This window comes from Danio rerio, chromosome 10 (assembly GCF_049306965.1).
Source record: "Danio rerio strain Tuebingen ecotype United States chromosome 10, GRCz12tu, whole genome shotgun sequence".
NCBI lineage: Eukaryota > Metazoa > Chordata > Actinopteri > Cypriniformes > Danionidae > Danio > Danio rerio.
In genome coordinates this window covers 37,441,793-37,466,054 of record NC_133185.1, presented here as the reverse complement: position 1 = coordinate 37,466,054, position 24,262 = coordinate 37,441,793, and the positions used below count along the sequence as shown (strand labels likewise).

Here is a 24,262-nt window from a genome sequence, read left to right as displayed (position 1 = left end):
TATTGTAAAAACCAGAGATATATATTACATATACTTTTACTGAGCGCAAGAAAGACTATAACTATTAATTGGATGAAACCACAACCTCCAACAATAGTACAGTGCACAGAAAACTTGAATCAATATATAGAATGGAGTATATGACTGCTCAACTTCAATTGAAATTGGATATTTTCAAACATAGATGGGCACCTGTTACTATGTATGTGAACAGGACATAGTATTCCCAGCTCCTTTGAAATTTAAAATAATGTATGCATGTATGTATGTATGTATGTATGTATGTATGTATGTTTTTTTTAATTTGTTATTATTTATATCTAGTGTTACTTTTTTTTCTCTGTCGTTTTTTTTAAAGAATTGCTGCTGTCATTGAATGTTTTGTTCTGTAAAATGTTTTAATTTATAGAAATAAAGTAAAAAAAATGATCAGTTTGCTTGGTAGCTCACCTTGTAAGGTGTTGTACTTGAGATGTAGTGCTCTCAGTTTCGAGTCTAATGAAGTATGGTTCGGCAAAACGGCAAAGCAATGCAAAATCATGGTAAAACTATATGGCTGTGATGCAGTTTTCTCTTGAGTTTGCTTTTGAAAACACTTTGTTTAGGGTTTAGATTAGTCAGTTCAAATGCAATATGTATGAAGAGCTCCACCTTTACATGGAAATGTACAAGAATGTCATGTTAATGACACGAAACAAAAGTAACGTGTTTTAGATTCTCTAGTGCCCTCTAGAGCATTTGTCATCAGAAGCTTCAACAAAGCATAACTGGAGCAACATATTTTCACAAAACTGTATCATGAGGCACATATTTCCAATGAGGCTGGCTTGAATTAGTTGCAATATTTTCCAGAATATTGCGATAATATTATATCGTAACACAAGTATCGCGATAATATTGTATCACCAAGGACAAGTACCCATATTCATAATGTTGTTTGTTTGTTATTTGTGTGTTTTTAGAATCCAACATGGCGGAGCTTAGATTTTGCCATGCTGCCAGACCTCCTGGACACGTCGGTTTCTTGTTTTGTGGTGAGAATATGGGGTGGGAGAGAAGAACACTACCAACTGCTTATTGAGTGGAAAGTCAACCTAGATGGTCTCCGATTCACAGGACAGCAGGTATATATGCAGTCGAATATTCAGCATTAAGGCTGCACGATTCTGGCAGAAATGTGAATCACTAATTTTTTTTTTGTTTAATCAAGATCACGATTTTCTCACGATTCTGTAAATGTAAAATAAAAGTTAATATGATTAGCCTATTATTGTTAATTCTCAAACATATGGTAAAACAACTATAATAGTATTAGGGCTATGTGTAGGTCTACTGTTGCTTAAAATGCAAAATTTTGTACAGTCATTATGGTGTACTTGAACATGTGCTTGTCATCTGTCATCAACAACATTATTAGACCATTTGTTTTCACTGGTAAAATTAGAATTTTGACTTCCATAGTATTGGTTTTTCCTACTATGGATGTCAATAGTGACAGGTTTTTAAAAAACAAGGTTTAGTTTTGGTGTGAACTTTCCCTTTTAGTAGTTGCAGTGAAACTATACAGAGTCTTTGTTCACATCAGAATGGCTATATATTCCATCTAGGGGAGGAACAGAGTAATTGAAAAAGTCACCTGTGTCATTCAGATCACATGTATTGGAGCATTTTGTCCTCTCTTTAAGAAATAATGATGACGAAAGAATGGAAATTCACAATTTGTGCTTTTATTTACTTTTAAAATATCTTTATTTGGCCTAAACAAAGAGCTTAGAATTACCAAGAGGCGACACTCAATAGAACGTTCCATTGCAACAGCAGCGCCCAGCAACAGCCCCGGATTCCACCATATTGGAGGGAAAGTGATCAGCTGTCCATTGGATCTTATTGCTGTTGCGATGGCAAGCAGCTGCTTTGTTTTTTTTTTATTTATTTAAAAAGCGCATTAGAGCTGAGATACAACCTGAAAAACGACAATACAACAATTACTAACACAATCATCAGCACTTTTTTTTTTTTTTTTTTTTTTTACAGACTTATAATATGCTGTTGTTCTATTGGAGTTTTCATTCCAAAATGGCCACCACAACATCTAGTGGCTGTTTCCCAAATCACACTAGAGTGTCGCCTCTTGGTGATTCTATGCTCTTTGACCTGGATTGAGTTCAGCCCAGCACTTTCATAATGCACTCTGAAATATAAACAACAGTTTTTATGGCTTTATTACGTTAATTAAAAACAGTTTTTCGATTTTGGTCTTGCAATTATTTTGCTACCTTTCTTTTTAAAGAGACGGTTCTCCTAAAAATGAAAATTTCCTCAACATTTATTCGCACTCAGTTTGTTCTAAACATTTATGGATTTATTTTCTTCTTCTCTTGAACACAAAACTAGATAATCAGAAACTAGCAGCCTTTGACTTCCACAGAGTCTTCTTTTTCCTTGCTATGGAAGTCAATGGCTGCTGCTTTTCAGCATTTTTCAAAGCATCTTCTTTTGTGTTCCGCAGAAGGAAGAAAATCAGACATGTTAGATACAAGTGGAGGAATTTACATCTTTGGGTGAACTATCCCTTTAACACTAAATCAAGATAAAATTCAGGTTCAAACTCATCATTCGACATTTTCTCTTTTCTCTCTGTGTCTTTGCCTTCAGATTCGCTCCAGAAATCCGAATGAGATCATCTTTGGACTGAACGATGGCTACTATGCAGCTGAGTTCGATCAGAAGGTATTGTTCAGACTCTTGGGAAGAGCTCCAATATAAATTCCAAGCCATCTTCTAAACCTCGTCATCTATCAGAGCTCGAATTCGCTCGCATCTCCTGGGTTTCCTGTGGAATCCTTTATGTTGTAAGAAGAGACACTTTGTGGAGCTCATGGCCTGTTTTCTTTCCCACAGGAGAGTTCAGACCGGAGGAAGAACAGTTTGCTTCAGGTGGACCAGAGCTCTGTCAGAAACTCCTACAGTGTTTTCTCTTTGCTGAGGTGAGACAGACTCCATTTAAACATAACATTCTGTAGAGATCAGGGGCCTCATGTATCAATGCTGCGTACGCACAAAAACTTTGCGTACGCCAGGTTTCACGCTCAGAATCGCTCACATTTGGATTTACTAACAATGAACTGAACGTGGGAATGTGCGCAGCTTCACGGCAGCTTTCTGGCTGGCGTACGCACATTTTTTGTGCGTGTCTGTTTTATTTCCATTGGCGACTCCTAGAGGCAGTTGTGTTAAATTCTTCTCTACAAAGTGTCTGAGCCTTGCAATGGCAGCTGTATGAGACGGGTTCATCTAGTAGGTATGTAAGGTTTCCATACCATACAGTTGACCAGCTAAACATTAAAGCACAATTTGCAGCGGTCGCCTGTTTTCCCAATGTAATCTGAGCTATCTACTGCACGCACATTGCTATAAAGTCGCCATCTGAAGATGAATTTGCATGCGTGAATCAGTAACATTACCATTCAATAAATGTGCAAATAAAATATGATGCACAAACTTATTGATGATTCCTACTTGTCTTTCTCGTGATAAATAGTTGGCAAAATCTGATATGTAGCGGGGAAAAAGAGAAGAAAGAGTTCATCAGACGCTGGATTCGAGCCGAGTTTATGCTCGAACGTGTCAATACATGTTGACATGCGTCTTACGAGGTGCGCCACAGAGACTGCTAAGGGTACTGCAACATTTTACAGATATAAACCACACTATTTCTTTTGTTAATGCACTCAGTGCGATGTTCAGACCCAACTGTGTTAACCGCATCAGCTAAACTCTCCCACTCTATTTTTTTCTTTTGTTGTTAATTCCGGAGAACAAACTTGCAAATAACACCGCTTTTCTCCGGTCTACCTCCGAAAGCAGCACCTCCATTTCACATTCTGTTCAAAGTTTCTCTTTTTGCTTGCTTTTGCCATTGCTTTTTCGTTGGGTTTTTCCATTAGCATAGTCATTAGCATATTCATACGGGGGAGGAGGCAGGGAGAGGTTTTGTGCTCGTGCATGTTGCGCTCAGTTTCACGTTCATTCGGATGTACAAAAGAATATGCGTGAGATTCAGAATTTTTTTCTGCGTACGCACATTTACAACTTTGTGCGTACGCAATGTTTTAGTAAGATTTCCACGCAAGTTATCGTACATGAGGCCCCAGGACTTTTTGTTCTTATTTTTTACATTTAGTTTGAGGTCTACAGATGTAGTCTTTTATTAGGGTTGTAACGGTTCACGAAATTTAGTTTGGTTCAGTATGGTGTCAGTTTGGGACTGTACATTTTTGATACAGCAAAAATAAAGAAATGTCTTTGATTTTTACCATTTTCTTTTTTCAAAACTAAGGTCATGTAGCATGATCTTTACTTTGTTTATTCATTATTTATTTATTTTTTACATTTACAACACAAATGCTATTTCCATAGTACTGATTAACTGCATTTTTTCTGTCCTTTACTTACCATCATTTTGATCGCTACTCGTAAGAATGTGGATTGTCTTTGTACCAGAAATGAAAATATTAGTATCTTCATCAAACTTAAATATTTCTGTTCTTCCATTGAAGGTCTGTGCACCCAAAACTCTGAAGCATCACAATATTTTTAAGAAGATAACAAATAAATCAATAAGAAATAGATCAATACAAATCAAGTAGTCTTTTGAATAAACGTGCTGTCTTTGAGAGATTCCATTTAGGCTTTTGTGCACATAAAGCATTGTTCAGTGAACATAAACAGAAGCAATACCGTCTCTGTTTGACACACACACACACACACACACACACACACACACACACACACATAAACAAATCTCGTCAAATCAATGTGTCTGTAACCAAACTACATTTACATTTAGCACATGCTTTTGTCTAAAGGTTGATTTTTAATTTTGCGTCAAGTGCAAGTATATGGTTCGGCGCTGTTGCATACCCCTTGTCGTAACTGATGCCGACGCTGACACCTCTCAAAAAAAGTAACTACACGTTGTTATGAGTCGCGCAAACCTGCTGGAGCGCATGTTTACAAGTATCCAGTCCCGTGAAGGAGCTCCAGTTTTGTGTTTACCTTATGATTAAAGTTGTTGCACATCTGCCAGTTCCTGCCTCAGAATGAGCGAGTTTGAGCTACTTTAAAATAGCATTCAGAAAAGACAAAACATCCGCGAAGAAACTCGACACAGAGGAACATTAAAACCTACTGCCAGCCAGCGTTTCGGAAGTGTTATTGCAGAACTACACAAACAGCACACAATAGTATAAATGTACGACTATGTGCCAGGCATGCGCCGTGGGTCACACCGATCACTCAACGCAGAAGTACAAAACAGCTTTAAAGCGACTAACAATTGAGGAGGCATTCAATGATTCAATAAGAGGCAATTATAAGTGTAAAGTTTACAAAGCAACTGTTTGTGCTCAGTGAATTAAGTGCTAGAGCAGTGGTCTCAAACTCAACACCTGGAGGGCTGCAGCTCTGCATAGTTATCTCCAACCACCTCCAACTTTTACCTGCTTAATATTTTTATTAAGTGTTTATTAGTCTTGAACACCTTGAATAGTTGTATCAGCTGTGTTTGATTAGGGTTGGACTAAAACTGTAGAGCTGCAGCCCTCCAGGAATCCAATTTGAGACCTATGTGCTAGAGTAAGGAGGGATGAGTGTTTTTTTTATAGAGAGAGAAGAGTGTTCTGCAGTTGGTTTGTCACGCCCACTCACCTGTGTGAAGCACGCTTCATAAATTCGCTATTGTTTTTAAGTTTCTCCAAACAGTTTTTTTTGATTAGCACATTTACATGTTTGAGTAAAAGCTTAAATTATCACAATTTGTCATATAGAAATTGCGTCTAGGATTAGTTCACCCAAATCTGTCATCATTTACTCGTCCTTCATTTGTCACAAACCTGTTTGAGTTTATTTATCCTGTTGAAGGCCAAAGAAGTTGTTAAGAAAGATGTTGGACACCATTGACTTTCATAGTATTTGTTTTTCCTACTGCGGAAGTCAATGGTTACAGATATCTAACAAATCTAACGTTGTTCAAAATATCTTATTTTTAATAGTGCGTAAATAGTGAGTGAATTTTAATTTTGAGGTATCCCTTTAAGAAGAGTTACAGAAAGAAGTCAATGAGTTCATATAGATTTATTTTGCTATGTTTTCATGTTTTGATTCATCAGAGCTTAAAGATTAAGCTTAAGGATTCATTTGCGTCTGGTTAAATGATAAAATAAGTAAAATTATGAGGAAAACTATCACTGTAAATGAGTTATAAACAATATTATACTACGTAAGACTTAAATATGGCCATTTCAAAGACTAATGCCTGAATGGAATTAGAAATATGATCCTTTTTTTTTTTATTAATGATGCATCATTATGAGGGATTCGACACAGATTATTGAGAAACAAACAGGAGGTTTTAAATTCCTTCAGGAATAGCCTTTGCTCTAAACACACGTCCAGCTCAGTTGCTTTCCTGATTTTTATTTCCTCCCATTTGAAACCCCAGAACAATTCTAATCTTGAGAGTCAAGAAAAGTTCCCTTTCTTGTCCGCCAGATAGCGCTCCGTGTTGCGCTTGTTTTTATTTTTTCCAAATTGGACCCCTGCTGCAGGGTGGCGTCTCATTCTTCAGCCAAAGATGACTGATGTTTTTACAGTCTTGGATAACCGTAATCCTTGGATAAAAAACATGATGGATGAGGAGAGCAGGAAATCAAGGAAGAAAAATTTGTCCACCTTGTCATGGTGTTGGCAGACCCTTCCTGAAACAGGAAAATCCAATATTGGCTTGATTTTCAGCTGTAGCTTCTCCACACCACTAGATGGCAGCATCTCCCTTCTAAAACAAACTTTCAAACGCAACACAACCTAAAAGAGGCACTTTATAGAGGAGTGTTAAGCCATTTTGATGCACCTAAATCTACAGAAACAGACCACACAGATGTTGTTAGAAAACACACATGCTGCTCTCCAAAGTGACTAGTTTTCCAGAAGGGTCATTCACAAAGTGGTGTGCATATTTTTGTGGTGTGGAATGCAGGGCTGTGATGTATAGATGTAACTGCAGGCTGCTGCTCTGTATGTGTGATGGTGTTTGTGAGTCTCTTGGTAGTCTTGATTGGGAGTCTGTGCAATATCTTGGCTTGGACCTGAGGTGGGCTCATGTCTTGGAAGAGATTGCGAAATCTCACGCATAAGTCGCATATTTGTACACACGCCGACTGACAGAAACATGCATGGAGTGCATTACTTTAGCTTTTGTAACTCGTATGGACTTTTTTGGGGCAATATCTGTTTGAACATGAACAATGGCTGAAAAAAACGTGTTTAGTTCTGGCTAACTTCATTCCAGTTCTGCTTTAGAGTTATTATTTGCACTTCATTTTGTCATATTAATTTAGACGTTCTGTAAGTAAGGTTGCAAACACCTATGAGCCAACTCTTATTAGAGTATTAATAAAATATGTTCTATACTTATGTCTGTTGAGGGAGCAATCAAAATAAAGTGTTGGCAGATATTAAGCAAACAGACTGCTAACGCTTTAAAGGGATAGTTCACCCAAAATTGAAAATTCTGTCATCATTTACTCACCCTTCACTTGATTAAATCCTATTTAAGCTTTTTTTTGTGTTAAACACAAAAGAAGATATTTAGAAATATGCTAGTCCTGGCACTTATTGATTTTCATAATACATATTTGTTTCGTATTTGGAAGTCAATGCATGAATCTGAATTTTTCTAAATATCTTATTTTGTGTCCAGATGAAGAAAGAAACTCAAAAAGATTTAAAACCACATGAGGGAGAATAAATGATGATGTAATATTCATTTTTAGGTGAACTGTCCTTTTAAGGACTGATAGTTGAATGCTATTTCAAAAGAGAAACATTAAAATGAAGTTACGCAATTATTTTTTAGATCTTTTACGGTTATGTTTTGCGATATGAAAAATGAAATTCTTCTACCTCTACTAAACATTTTCTTTTTATTGCAAAACTTTACATTCACTTTGGAGATGGCATGCTATTCAGTCACCCAAAACAAAAATCAGCTTGTTTGTTTACTTTTTTTTCTTTTTTTTGAAAATTAAAGAAGATTTTATCTGAAACTGTCAGTGGAGGGTCATTGGAAATGTTTGCCTCGGCCTACATTTTTACAAAATGTAAAATTTGTCAAACTTAGGTAAGTTCTATTTAGCACAGGATTATTAGGAAAATGTACCCTGGTGTTCATTTTTGAGAACCGACAAATATGTGCTCGCAGGTACATATTGCTGCATTTTTTATGTAAGCCAAACACTATACTCGCCGTTAATTGCTTACCTCAGTATGGGCGGCCTTTCGGGTGTGAGTGATTTGCTCTGTAGTTCATCGAGAATGGCTCTAGATTCGAGAAGCAAAATGAAACAGACCAGGGTTCGAGTCCAACACCTTACAATTACAGAACCAGGATATACAAAACTCCCCAAAAGCAGCATGAGGTCGCAGTAGAAGCACTCGGCTGTGGTGGCTTTTCTCTTGCTTTTGAAAACACTATCAGTTGTGTTTAGGGAAGGGGGTGTGTGGGTCAGTTAGATATCAAGCTGATATTATAATGGACAATGACAATATTGCACCAATATTATGCACAGCGACAAGCCGACCTTTTTCTCTCACAGATGCACAGAAGGATGTAATATGCGCAGAAATGTACACAGCGGCCTCTGATGGATTTATGAGATGAAAATGTGCCTGAGTAACATAATTGAGATTGTCAAAACGGTACACGGCGCCCTCTAGTGGATTTGTGAAAACAAAAACTGCAAGAATACGTAGTCCAGGGTACATATTTGTCAGTTCTCAAATATATATCCTATGCACATATTTTGATTGATGTTTTTGAAGACAAATCTGCTGGAGGACGTGGTCTACATTTTTTCAGATCTGAAAAACAGTACTTATGGTACATTTCGTTGTACGGTTTGTTGCCTGATGCTCCTTAGCCAAAAGCAATGTATATTTTTGGTTCACATTGTCGAATTTTGACAATTTTTCTCTTTGTATGCAAGTAAAATGGATAGTAATACAAAGAGAAGAAAAAGTGTGTAGCCTGTTGGCAAAATCTCCTGGTTGTCGTATTCTGTGTTGAATGGACGGATGGCGGCGGGTTGTTATCAGCAGTGAGGAAACATTTGCTTTTGATTGACATCGCATTCTCTGCGGTTAACTCAACCTGACAAACTTAGAGTAGGAATAACACAGAAGAGCAAAGAGGAAAACTGAAAAAATCCAAGTAGTTGGTCTTGTAATAAAATGAATCATTAATCAGAAGAGAAATGTTTCCTCTGCATGTGCGATTTATGCTGCTCCAGAGCGAACAGGCCGTCCGTCATGTTAGAACAGGCCACTGGTGGGAAAATAGTGGCCATTCTGTGATCTAAATCAGTCAAAGGGCCGTTGTATGCAGTGTTTTCTTTTGCATTTTGCTTTATGTTTGTGTTATAGGCTTCTGTCTATGGAGAAAGGTGTTTGCAGTTTGTGGCCTCACTGGTTCTTTGGTTCCTAGTTCCTTCCTGTACTTTCTAATACAGGATATGTTCTCAGCAAGGCTTGAGCAGGCCAAAGGAAATTCCTGCTTGCGTATGAATTCAACTTTTTATCTCCCATCAACCCCTCACTGCTGGTTCACACTGGGAATAATCAACACTTGCTTTCTAAAGTCTTTTTTGAGGTCAGAGAGCTGTCATAACTAGACGAGTATTCCATGTATCATGGCTAAATACACTGCTTTTTCCATTTTTTTCCATCAGATTTTGTTTTGAAGGGCTTGTTCACTCAAACATGAAGACTCATGCCATTATTTTTTTGTTCTGTGGATTATTTTTGGTTAATTATTCTTTTTAAAGGTTAAATATGCAAGGTTAAATTTATATTTTTATGTCAAAAACCCATAAAAATGTAATTATTTCAAGTGTTCAGCTCAGGAACATAAATTATTTTTTTAATAAAAATTTGCCCCTGGTATTAATTTCTGAGATGTTTTTTTTCCTTTTATACGTGCAATTTTTTGAATTAGCTGATTAATTAAATTTTTATTCGTTTTTTTGTAGTTGGTAAAATTTAGACCTTAGACATAAATTAATCAGTCCAATGGTTGTAGCGCTTCACTTTTTCCACATTTTTCTGTTACATCCTTATTCCAAAATGGATCAAATACACTTATTTCCTCAAAATTCTACACATGAATTATGAGGAAATAGATGAATTTAATCCATTTTGGAATAAGGATGTAACAAAAACGTGTCAAAAGTGAAGCGCTATGAATACTTTCCAAATGCACAAACTAACAAACCAGCAAAAAGTCATAATTAATAACGATTAATAGAATCTGTAAAATGTATGTAGTTTGTTTAGAATTTAGTCAGTAAGTATTGTTGTTTCTATTATTATTATCATCACATAGTCATTATATCATCATCATTCGGCTCAAAATGTGCAAAGCTTTTTCTTGACGGGTTATTTTTTATTTTTGTCACTTATTGCTTCTGAAAATGTTATAATAAAGAAATAAAACAAACAAAGCAAAAGTAATAATTAATAATGATTAATAGAATCCATAAAATTATGCAAATTTATTCTTAAGAAAATGGTCATTGTTATTATTATTTTTGTCATTATCATATTATTAGTTATTCATTCATTTTCCTTTGGCTTACTCCCTTTATTCATCAGGGGTTGCCACAGCGGAATAAGCCAACTTATCTAGCATATGTTTTACACAGCGGATGCCCTTCCGGCTGCAACCCAGTACTGGGAAACACCCATACACACTCATTCACACACACATACACTATATAGCGCATGTCTTTAGACTGTGGGTGAAACAAGAGCACCCGGAGGAAACCCACGGTATCTCGGGAAGAACATGCAAACTGCACAGAAATGCTAACTGGCCCAGCCGGAAGTCAAACCTACGACATTCTTGCTGTGAGCCGACAGTGCTAACCACTGAGCCACCGTGTTATATATTAATATTATTAATAATAATAATGAATAATATTATTATTACCTTTTGCAGTTGTTAATGAAAATATTTTTATTTATATAATTCCACCAGATGACATCATTGACGCGGGCACAGCACAGATCACCCTCAAGCTTACCTTACAGATTTTTCCATTATTTAAAAAATTCGAACTTGTACTGAAGCAGCAAACAAAGAACAGAGACGTTGTTGTAGAATAAAGCTCAGCGGCTACAGTCTGACCCCGTGGTTTCGGCGGTGATTATAAGGCCTTCCTGATTTTAGCAGCTTTCAGCAGGTCGACGGGTCGTTCGCTTCCCCACTGAAGGACATGGTTCTGGACCAGATTATCGGGTATGGCTTTAACAGCTGGGTTCACGCTGGACTCCCAAAACCCTAAAGCAGCAACCCAGAGCACCGGTAACGCCTGCCATGCCTCGCGGAAAAACAAACACAGCCTTAATCTCCGCATCGCCCTCTGAAAATGGATGTTGGTGTTTTGGTCTGTCGGGGCTTTGTGGGAGACTGTGGTAATAATAGTGTTGAGAAGGCATAGGGGGATATTGGAGAACCGCTTGTAGAGGAGCTTTATATCAAGGGATAAATTGCATCTCTTCAACACCTTCTATGAGGACTGCGGGTTTCTTAGTTTTTTTAGGGAAAATCTGAATGCTGCTTTTATTCAGCAGGAAAACATTCAGTTGATCAAAATTGCACATTTGTAGTATTAGAAAGGTTTAGGTTTCAAAATAAATGCTGCTTTTTTTTCATACTGTTCAATAAAAGTCCTAAAAACAAATCAAAGATCAGTTGTTCAAAACTGATATTTAATATTGAAATTTGTTGTGTTAATTGTTTTTTACATGCACTTGTAAAAGTTAGTTACAATTATGTTTTGAATGCATTGTAATGTTGAATTTATTATTATTATTATTATTATTAATAATAATATTATTATTATTATTACTATTATTACTAGAGGTGTCAAATTGAATTGTTTCTTCGGTGCATCGCAATGCAGAGGTGGACAGTAATAGAGCCTAATTGGTTTTTATGGACTGACGTCATTTAATTTATACTGTATGTGCTATGGCGCGGTTGAATACTGTAGCGAGGGAGGCAAGCACGAGTTATTAAAACGCAGAAACTCTGAACAATTCTCTGCATGTGTTTGCTGGACAGTCTGTCACTTACATTGAAGTTACAGCAGAAGCCCCTATTTCACTGCTGTGGCGATAATAAAAGTAAACTCTAATTCTCTTGGCGTGATGTTTGCTCTCTTGTCGGCTGTTATAGCGATACTTGTGGATCCAGACACGAGCGTTTAAATGATACATTTTAATACAAGACTTCTTGTGCATTATTGTGTATGGAATGCACAATGGAATGTGTGTGTGTGCGTACGTGTTTTTGTAACATCAGGACACAAAACTGTATAATGACATGGGTATGACACGGGTATTACAATAAGGAGGTGAAATATGAGGACATTGGTGACACACATATTTTGTGCATATAATTAAAATTTAACATTATTTAAGATATTTGAAACTCCCCTTGAAACTAAAAAAAAAAAAAAAACATTTCTAATTTGCCTAAATTCTAAGCACATTATAATCAACAGTGCAGAAACTACACATGCCTTTAATTTAAGTGTTCAATATTTTATTCTGAAAGGGGGCATAAATCTAGACTGACTATTTTATGTAATAATTACACTTAAAGTACTGTGTTTAAAAAATAACATAATAAATTCATAATTTTATCAATACATGAAATAATATACTTTTTGTTGAACTTTTTATATAACTTTATAATAAAATTTGATATAACTTTTTATATTTTTCTATATTTCATTTTTGCATTTTGTAAATAGAACTAATTATAGAATTCAAATCTTAAATCTGAAATTCAGATCAATTCTAAAAAAAATAAGTTTGAATAAAATGCTGTTTTTATTGACATTAGTCTACATGAAACGTTGACGTAGACCATGTTCATTTAGTACTCCACATTCAATTCTCCGTTGGCATGTGCTGTAGAGGTGAACGTGCGCTTAATGTTTTTCCCTTTCTGTTGCTTTGGATGGTCGTAATGTTTTAATACAAATTTATGTAAAGCTCATAATGTAGCTCGGTCCCGAAGCTGTAGTAATGTCTGGTCAGCTGGATTTGAGTAACTCCTCGCTGTGAGTTGGAGGAACTGAACTTTTTGCGGGCCTAAAAAACAGCAAATCTGCAGCTTACATCTAGACCTCCTGTAGCTGCCTTTTCCAGAAAGATTTTCCCCGTTTGGTCCAGTTACAGAATACATGAATAAATGAATGCTTTTTGGCTCACATTAAGAAATTATATTTTTTCGTTGATTAATCAGCATGCTTGGGATTTGTCACACAATATGTAAAATTTGAAAAAACGATGAAAAAATACTCTTTTTATTTATTTATTTTTAAATTTTTTTTAATCAAGATTAACATATGGAAATGTTTATATTTGACAATAACTAGCATAAATGTTTGTTTTTGAAAATAAATTACTATGAATCACTGTAATTTGAAAGTGCCCATGTTAACAATATCATTATGGCCAGTAGTGCACAAATGGATCAGCCAGTGGAAAAAATACATTCATTGGCTGGTAATTAAATATTTTTATTTATTAATAATGCTGATACAGATGTTGCAGACCTCACTCTGGAGGTCTTTAAACTGAATAAAAAACAGAGAGAAACAGAGAGTTGGTCTTAAGCTGTGCTGTCCTCTTTGTTGACTTTAATCACACATGGCATTAAAAGCCATGACATCTCAGATATGACATGTATAGAAAGATGTATAATATATACAAATATATGTGTCAAATGCAGGATCATCAAACAATAACAGTATCACATGCTAACAGCAGATTATCATTTAAAAATCAATTAACAAACCAGAACCAGAAACAAGAATAGTTTAGTTTTTGTTTGTTTTAATTAAGTAGTTTGAACAAACAATATGCTGTATATTAATATCTTTTTCTTCCAATCCCAACACACAAGAATGCCACAGAGTTTGTGCTTCTTATTATGTTGTTTTTCAACTATTGTTTAAGACATCTCTTAGTTCTATTTCCATTCAGTGTCAAAAACACTTATATATGTATTTTAAGTATTCACTTGAGCATCATCTCTGTTCTCAGTGTCTGCTATGCTTTGTTTAAGAATCCAATCCCTCTTAACCCCACCTTTTTGTGAGCCTACTAAACTCTGTTTGGTCAGTTGGCCCAGTCTGTTTTGTAAGCGGGCCACTTATAGTGAGTTGGAAAATAAATGGTCTTTACCATATCAGAGCTTCTCCAGACACCTCATCGGTACTTGATATGAACCGTAACAATGACGTCGGTTTTACTGTATCAAGTCAAGCCAATGCCCTAATCCTGCTGGCCTCTTCTTTCTTTCGAGAGACAGTAACTCTGTAATATTTATTGTTCAACTTAAGCCTTGCAAATATGACAAACCAATATGCCAGGATGCATTCAACGATTTCAAGATGAGTTTTTTTGGGGGGTTATGGCTATAACAATGCATTGAACATAGATTACAATATGCAGACACGAGAATATGCAATGAAATATTAATACAAATACAATAGTCAAAATGAAAGAAAGAAACTAAAAGAAAAAGGTCATCATACTAATCATACTAATAGCTTAAGATTCATGTATAAACCTAGTGTATTTTGCTTAGCTATTTTTCAATCCAAGTAACAAATCAAATATAATGTTTCATAACAAAAGATTTGGTCAAGATGAAACTAGGGCTGGGCCAATAAACATATTTTATCGAAGAGCGATAAAATTTATGTCAATACCAATGATAAACAATGATTTTGTTTACTCTTTATTGATCTAAAAGCCATTCACACAGTAGAAACGTGTAACAATGGGAATCTTAAAAGTGTGTTTTTTTTTTTTTTTTTGGTCACCGAAAATTTATCATCTGAATATGTAATGCCATTTAATGGACCCTCTAATTTTTGTGGCTTCAGTCATTGTTGCGGTATTCTTTTAAATCTGGAAGTATTAACAACTTATATTGAGATATACAGTTCAAGTCAGAATTATTAACCCCCCCTGAATTATTAGCGCCCCTGTTTATTTTTTTTCCCCAATTTCTGTTCTGGGAAGATTGTTTCAGCACATTTCTAAGCATAATAGTTTTAAAAAATTATTTCAACTGATTAAATTTATCTTTTCCATAATGACAGTAAATAATATTTTCATTCATTCATTCATTAATTTTCTTGTCGGCTTAGTCCCTTTATTAATCCGGGGTCGCCACAGCGGAATGAACCGCCAACTTATCCAGCAAGTTTTTATGCAGTGGATGCCCTTCCAGCCGCAACCCATCTCTGGGAAATATTTACACACACATTCACATTCACACTCATACACTACGGACAATTTAGCCTACCCAATTCACCTGTACCACATGTCTTTGGACTGTGGGGGAAACCGGAGCACCCGGAGGAAACCTATGCGAAGGCAGGGAGAACATGCAAACTCCACACAGAAACGCCAACTGAGCCGAGGTTCGAACCAGCGACCCACCGACCTTCTTGTGGTGAGGCGACAGCACTACCTACTGTGCCACTGCCTCGCCCCGTAAATAATAATATACTAGATATTTTTCAGCTAACCCTAACCCTAACTTTTACAGTTACAGTTTTAACTGTAGATCTCCACCACTGCATTAGACTATTTATGTAAGCACTGCTATTTTGCTTTTAACCACTTTTTAAGTACTCTAATCGATAGTATTTTCCAATTTTACCTGATAAATTCATGCTTATTGTCATTCTTTTGACTTGACACATTGACAGAACAAATCAACTCAACTACAGAGTTACAACTAAAGTACAAATCTATTCACATTTCAGACAGAACCCCTTCTTTCTAATTGGAGACAATAACTCTACTTATCATCCACCTTGATCTTTGCTTTTTAAAAACAGCTACGCCAAAAATGTATTTTTAAATGCGACTCTTATTGAGCAGAAATGATCACGGATGATGTAAGGGCGAAGTGTGCAAAGGGATCGTTCGTACTTGGCAAACACCAGGCAGGAATGTCAGAGCTCAAAATATTTCCATTGAGCACAATCTTATCAGCTCCTCTAGTGCTGGAGACAATGGCGATCTCTGAGGTGTGTGGAGACGGAGGCGTGTGTTGACATTCTCCTGCTCTCAGCAGCAGGTACGGGTTCACTGTCCATTACAGGCCTGTTTGTTTGCTTTTCCGTTCAGGCTCACATCCCTACCAGTTGTTTGTGCTCTGGATTTTTTCCGTATCGTGTCACTTGCTCATTGTGCAGCAAAACACTTTTTGTTTCTTTTCTTCTTTTTTTGTTGATAGATGTAGGTGAACTGATGTGGTGTGTTTTTTTGTGAGCACCACCCAATATATATACGTATATACATATGTATATATGTATATATACATATGTATGTATATATATATATATATATATATATATATATATATATATATATATATATATATATATATATATATATATATATATATATATATATATATAATGTATGTTTGTATGTATATAAATATATATATATATATATATGTGTATATATGTGTGTATATGTGACAGTAATTGTTTTATACTGAAACTTGCCTTAAAAATGCGCTTCCTTGGTCTCCTTATCCATATTTCTTTGCATGTTGAACACACGTCGACCACAACAGGAAATAAAAAAACTGCAGCTGCGTTAATCGCATGCGTTAACACACTAATTTTGACAGCACTAATATATATATATATATATATATATATATATATATATATATATATATATATATATATATATATATATATATATATCTATATCTATATCTATATCTATATATATATATATATATATATATATATATATATATATATATATATATGTGTGTATATATATGTGTGTTTTGTGTTGTAAATTTAATTTAATTTTTTTATTTATTTTAATTTTTTTTTTGAGCAAGATGTTAATGGTCCAATCCGATTCAGTGATCTATGCTAAACTAAGCTCAAAGTATACCGCCAGACCCGGAGATCGGCTAAATGGATTAAAAAATGGTAAAACTCAACTGTGTAACTCTGGGTGACTTGTAAAATGATCCTATTTCTTGAGAAGAGATATTGTTCCTTCAAATATTTAAACTAATGATTCAATAATGATTATAAAATAATCAGCAGAGCAAAGACTTTTTTTTAACAAATAGGTTTTTTTTTTTCCAAGTTCCTTTCACTCTGCATTTTAGAAAATAGCAACTTTTCTTTTCCCGTTGGTCTTAGTGCACAATGTAACTACAGAAAAGTCAAGCTTTAAATAGGAAAAAGTATCAAAATAACATTTTTTTAGCATTGAGATGCTAATGGTCTAATCCCATTCAATGATTTATGCTAAGCTAAAAGTGCTTCTGCCAGACCCCGAGATCGGCTGAATGGATTACAAAATGGTAAAACTCAACTGTCTAACTCTGGTTGACTTGAAAAATGAGCCTATTTCCAAAAGAGTGGAGTGTTTCTTTACATAATAAACAAATAATCCAAAATAATGAGCAGAATTGCTTGCTCTCTGGATTTTTTCGTGTCACATAACTTTCTCACTTTGTATTTTAGTTTCTTTTTTGTGAAGGATATTTGGATGCAGGTGAACAGATGTGCTGTATTTTTGTGAGCACCACCCAATATATCGCATTTTTAGCGTGTGTTATCTCTGATTTATGTACTGTGATTGTAATTATTAGCCTGTGGTGAAAAGTGTATCAATCAGTGACACAGGTATAATCATACCAGTGCAGTGCTTTTTGGCAGGTTGATTGTAAAGTTACTTTCGACTTTTAAGTAATTTAGACATGATATGTTAGCAGATCTTTGGCTTTTTGACTGTGTGTGACCTGTGTCTCCAGGAGGGGAAAGAGGATGTGTAGGAATGGCAAAAACAACAGAGGACTGGCTGTCACCTGATATGAGGGCATTTATCAGCATTTGTGCAAACAGAAAAAGAGACAGAAAACATTTTTCATCCCTTAGTTTTGCAGATACCAGCGAGACAGACTGTATTTCATTTCCTTTCTTTGTCTTTACACACACACTCATAGACACACAACGGGATCCATGGAATGTTCCGTAGAAGCAGCTGCTTAAAGGGACAGTTTACCTAAAACTGAAAATGCTGTCATCATTTAGTCACTCGTCACTTTTTTTTTTTTACTATTAATGTTAATGGTTACAGTTTTTTTTTTTTTTTTTTTTTTGCATTCTTCAAACTATCGTTTTTTGTTTTTCAGCAGAATGTAGAAACACATAAAATGGATAAATAGTGAGTAAATGAGTAAATTTTCATTTTTGGGTAAACTATTAAAAAACAGGTGAAAGAATGAGATGTATTTAATTTAATTTAATTTAATTTTTAAAATAATTAATTTAATAAACTCAATAAAATAAAATGGAATTAAATTAATTAAAAAAGCATATTTAAATAAAATAAAATTTAATTTAATTTAGTTTAGTTTAGTTTAGTTTATTGAATTTATAAAATTTGTAAAAAATAGTTTAATTAAATTTTAAATAAAACAATAATTTTATTTTGTTTTGATTTTTGTCTTTTTGTTTTGTGTTTTTGTTTTGTTTTATTATTATTTTATAATTTTTATTTTATTCATATTTTGTACTTTTTTCATTTGAGCAATTAAGTTAGATAAGTTAACTCTTAATTACGGTTGGATGATGATGCCATCGCCCATCGCGATGTTTCACATTAGACATCATATGATACTAAATTGGTCGACATCGTCCAAACCTACTATTAATATACTGGTTTATGTTGTGCTTTCTGAAATAACATTCTTATGTATTAACAAAAATGTAATGTAAAAATGTTAAAATTAATAGGATAATTGGTTATTTTTTTCCAATATCAAATTCACAATTTTATTTCATAAATGTAAAAAATATCATTAATTATTAATTTATATTATTATAATAATATTAGTTATACTATGAAATATTATAATAACTACTTGGTTTAGTTCAATTTTATTTTAGTTTTCATATTAGTTAACAGAAACAAATTATTTTTCTTTTCTTTTTCTTTTTATGCTTTTAGAAACTGCTCAAAAATACAAAATTAAGTAAAATAAAGTTTTAGTTTAGGACTATGTAGAAAACAAAAAATAACTGCTACAAATAACTAATGCAACACATATATATATATATATAATACAAATATATATATATATTTGTATATATACAAATACTTCAACATTATGAATAATTCAGTAAGATATAGCTAGGACAATATGTATAAAATGTAAACTAATTCATAAAATAAAATGAAAATGTTTTGCTTTTGCAACGTGTAATAATATTATATAATATTATAACAGCTAAAGGTAAAAACACTGACAAAAATTCCTACTAACTATAGTAAGATAAATTATATTAAACAAAATAAAAAAGTAAGCATAAGAACGACATCTAGGAGTTTTTGAGAAGGCACATCGAGAAGGAAAGGCAGCAACAAATGAACAGCAGTATGTTCTAATGTGTGTTTGTATCTTGCAGTTGGCTGTTCAAGATGTTCGTTTTTACCAGCAGCAAACAATGCAACATTTGGGCAGCAGAATGTAGCAGAATGGTTTGACAAGCTTCATTCTTTCTAGGACATTCAGGATATGACATAAGGTGGCCGTCAAAACCTCCCACAGCGCATCTTTGTTCTTGTCATGATGCATCTGTGCCTCTTTGTTTTCATTTGCTGTTGTATTTTCCGCCTGGCTTTACAAGGCAGCACCGCTGTCTTGCAAACAAACACTAGTGGAGATTTATTTGGTTGTCATTGAACGGTAAATACATAAACACACCGCCAGAGGTAAATGTGGGAGAGAAAAGTAAAAAAAGAAGAAGAAAAAAACAAAGTGTACTGTTTAAACTAACGTGTATCTGTTCTCATTCCAGCGACTCTGCGATAAATTAATGTGTGTCTCAGGTCATGAGTTAATGCTTTTCTACTTCTTGCATGCTTTATTATGTCTCTGAAAAATTTCGTGAGAGTTGAAAAAAAACTTTAGGATGTTGTCATGTATAGTTGCTTTTTTCATTTTTATTTATTTTTTCGCATACATTGTAATCTCAAAAGTCACAAGAAAAGCAGAAAGCTAGTAAAAACACCCCCCAAAAACAAGTTCCTTAGTCACTTTTAAATGGCAATAATATTCTCTCTCCCCCCCCCCCCCCCCCCCCCCAAAAAAAATCCAAAACAAATAAACTTGACTAAACTAAACTCAATTTTGGTTTTTGTTTTGTTTCATTTTTGTTTTATTGTTAAAAAAGTCTGTTGCAGTATTAAATTAAATTAAATTAAATATAATTTAGTATTAAATTAAATTAAATTAAATTAAATGTAATTATTTTATTTTATTTTCACATACTTTCTAATCTCATTAGTATCAAGACCAACAAAAAGCTAGTAAAAACATCCCCCAAAGCAAGTTAAGTCATACTGAATCGCGTTAGAAAGCGTTAGAAAGTGTGCAATAGGCTACTCTAAAAGGCGTGAAGTCTACACAGTTTTGCGACCTTAAAGGGCTCCACAGACTTATAAAATAAGATGGTTTATTGTTGCACAAACGTGTCTGTGCATTTTCAAGACTTTTCCACATGCAACATTATCTATTGTTGATAAATCATTAATGACAATACTATCGTTTATCAACTAGTGGGACTGCCAGTAATTTGGACACATATCACGGTACTACCATAGTAATGGTAAACCTTGCAACCCACCATGTGAAAAGTAGTAAGAATAATACCTGACTTCAACAAAACTAGTAATCTATTTCTGCACTTAATTTTCTTCCGATGCCAATTTCAATTCTTTACCCCATTTTTTAAAGTATCCCTCACCAGAAAATAAAGTAGTTTTGATTGTTTATGTTTGTGTTCTTGCGTGTGTTTGAAGTCTGAGGTGAAGTTGTCCTTCTCTGAATGCCTTTCTCTGATTGGCTGAGGGAGATAGGTGTTGACTGGCAGATGGATGATAAGAGTCGGACCTGCATGAAATCCGATTGGACGATAACTGCTCACCTGGGGGAAGTGGCCTATCTGATTTTTTGATCTCAATCGTGGCCATGATAAATCTGTCAAATCAGCTTTGGCTTGACTTATCGATGTGCCATATCACCCTGCATATAACAAGAGAGAGAGACACGGCTGATAAAAAAAAAATAATAATAATATTTTTCCTGCCGCTGTGTGAACTTGTCACAGGGCAGGTTTTAAAGGCCTGCTGATTTATGCCCTGGTCAGCACATGCCGATGCTTCTGGGAAAAGTGTGTGAGGCCCCAAAATATGAACAAGAAGTTTGTCGTTTTTCAGGTTTTTTTCAAGAAACATAGATGCATGCATATATACAAACATAGACTGCATGATCTTTAAAGGATCTGATATTGTGAAAATTGAATAATTGCAATGCAAAAAAGCTTTTGTCTCGTTTCTAGTAAAAATGTCTAAAAATTCTTAATCAAGTAAAAATATTGTTTTGTTTTCATCTTAAAATGAATTAAGTCAAAATTAAGATTTTTTTCCCTTAAAGAGCCCATATTATGGGTTTTTGAAAATTCCCCTCCATGTAGTGTGTAACACAGCTCTAAGTGAAGTGAAGTATCCAGCTAAGGCTTAAATCTGTAAGAATACAGTGTTTAAAAGTGTTGATTCATCTATAAAAGAGTCGACTCATAGTGCTTCAAACGAGTCGCCTTGATACCGACTCATTAGGTGTTTCGCCATGACGTACGAACGAAACCAAGTTATTCACGTGCACGCGCAAACCCGGGAGATTTCAAACCTGAGGCCCCGCCCTCTGACGCAGAAACCCAGACACACACACACACCCACAAACACACGCACACCCACAAACACACGCACACAAACATGCCGGTCGATTGAAGTCACACTGCAGATGGATATATTGAGTCTCTACCCAAAGATGAAACCTCAGCATTATAACCAAGCAGTTGGAAACTTCTGGAAGCTACATGCTACAAAGAATACTTCATCTGAGTTTGTTAAAGGAAGGATCAGTAAAGAGTAACTGATGGACGTCAGGATGGGTTTCTTCCATTTCTCAAGTGTAAGTACGTGCGGTTAAAGTTGTTGCCTCGTTTACTCTTGCTTGCAAATGTATTTAGTTGTGATTTGTTACTTGTAACCGCGTGTACTGTATCAGGTTAACTGGATATATTATCTTATCGCGTGCAAAGTCACGTTAAAAACGCGACGCGTGCTGTTCGTTTATGGAGCTCCGTGCTAGAGTTCTGCTCCCGCGATTTATTCGGAAATTTATTCCCGCGCCGCAGAAATCTGGCGCGGGGACAGCCGCGGGAATAAATTTCCGAATAAATCGCGGGAGCGGTCGGTAACGGGTTTAATTTGGGACGGGAGCGGGCTGTCTAGCAATATCACGGATATTGCTATGCGAATTAGAAAGAGAGAGTCTGCGTGGTGCTTGTGTGTGTGTTAGTGCGCACGCGCGCGTATGAGAGAGAGAGAGAGCGCGAGCGAGCGAACGAACGAACGACAGCTTGGCTGTCTGGACTGTATACTGGGTGATTTTTGGTTGTGTTCTCCGCTCTAGCGGGACCGGGCGCGGCGGGCAGAAAACGGAGCGGGTTCTTAGGCTAAAACCTGGCGGGTGCGGGCGGAAGCGGGAGCGTTGTCATCCGGAGGTGTGTGTGTGTTTTTGTGTGTGTGTGGTATGGCCAGTACACGACTGTCTCCTTCGTTCGGTTATCCGTGGCACTATCCACTCGCCATAGTGTGGCAGCTAAAATCCACGTCTGCACTATCGAGCGTGTATGAACTGTGATTACTTTTTAAATTGCTGATTAGCTATTGGCCATTTCCCTCTCTGACTGAAGGCAGTCGACCAATCGCGACAGACTGTCATCGGTCCAATCAGCGCAGATTAGCTCCGCGCTAAGGAGGGGTTTGGGAACAAATGAATCACTGGACGATTCATACAGGAGTCGCTGGGATAATTAGGTAAAAATAAATGCAGATTATAAGACCATGAAAGTGTTTTTTGACCTTGCATGCATATTAGACTGTTGTTGGAGACCCTTACAACCAGGATATGACCCTATTTCATGTATAATATGGGCTCTTTAAAACAAGCGTAATAATCTGCCAAAGTTCCACATTTTAAAAAATAATTTTATACAATTGTATAAAATTTTTTATACAATTCATCTTTGTTACACCTGCGAACAATAGTGGAGTAACGGATCACAAATCTCATGGTTCGGTTTAATATTATACTTTTTTAGTCATGGATCTTACCATTTTTCGGATCAGTGAAAAAGGGCAACAGATGTAATTTGCTTTCCATTTATTACAAAAACAGTACTGAAAGACACTTTTGGTTTTAACAAACAGAACTTAGAACCTGTAATTTTATTAAGAATAAAATAAAGAAATAATCAGCTGAATTAAAATAAATAGTAAAATATTTAGGACTGTGAAAAATTCAATGTTACTACTACTGTTGCTGATAAATGTAGAAATCAAACATAATTTGTACAACCCATATTTATTTTTAGTCTTATTTTCAATAAAAGATTCAGTTATTCACTCATAAAACTTCATGTTTTATTGTTAGATGTGCCATTTTTAAAGAATATTTCAGTGGCATATTTTTGATGGCTGGTTGTCGCCACCTATTGGTTGAATAATGTAACTGCTGCCTACAACTTTCATTTTTGAGCGTCAAGTTTAAGGCATATGACGGTGATTAAAATTGTGTTGTTAGACTGTTTGTAACTAACTAACTAACTAACTAACTAACTCAGACTAAAGACTGAATCTCTTTCTTTATTTGTGTTTTCAAACACAGATTTAAATGCTGCGATTCAAAGGATTAATTAACATATGCAAATCAGCATCATTTATAATGCATGTTGCGTAGGTGTTGAGATCTTTTAATGATGCAGCTTACAATGAATGCATAAATGCAGGCTAAACACATAGTGAATGAAAACACCTTTAATAACCAAAGAAACCCAGCACATCCCGAATAGCCAACCACAACTTGTTCTGTCATCATTATATTTTACAGGAAAGCCTAAACGCTTTCATACATTTGAATTAAATGACACTAGAGGAGATCTCTCTGTGATCGTTACACATTTAGGACTAATCTACTAGTAAAAATAATAATAAT

At 35.2% G+C, this 24,262-nt stretch overlaps 1 protein-coding gene across 5 annotated transcripts in view; it reads left to right on the top strand.

Annotated features, from left to right (window-relative positions):
- uvrag (UV radiation resistance associated gene) overlaps positions 1–24,262 on the top strand; it is a 230,272-nt gene that overhangs the window by 27,863 nt on the left and 178,147 nt on the right. For 4 of the 5 annotated variants that reach the window (XR_012385850.1, XR_012385849.1, XM_005172655.4 and 1 more), the window contains exons 4-6: positions 963–1,124; positions 2,656–2,730; positions 2,902–2,987. Coding sequence is in view for 3 of the 5 variants with exons in the window: in XM_005172655.4 (XP_005172712.1) it covers positions 963–1,124; positions 2,656–2,730; positions 2,902–2,987 (323 nt within the window). In the remaining 2 variants the exon portion in view is untranslated. 5 annotated transcript variants of the gene reach the window in all.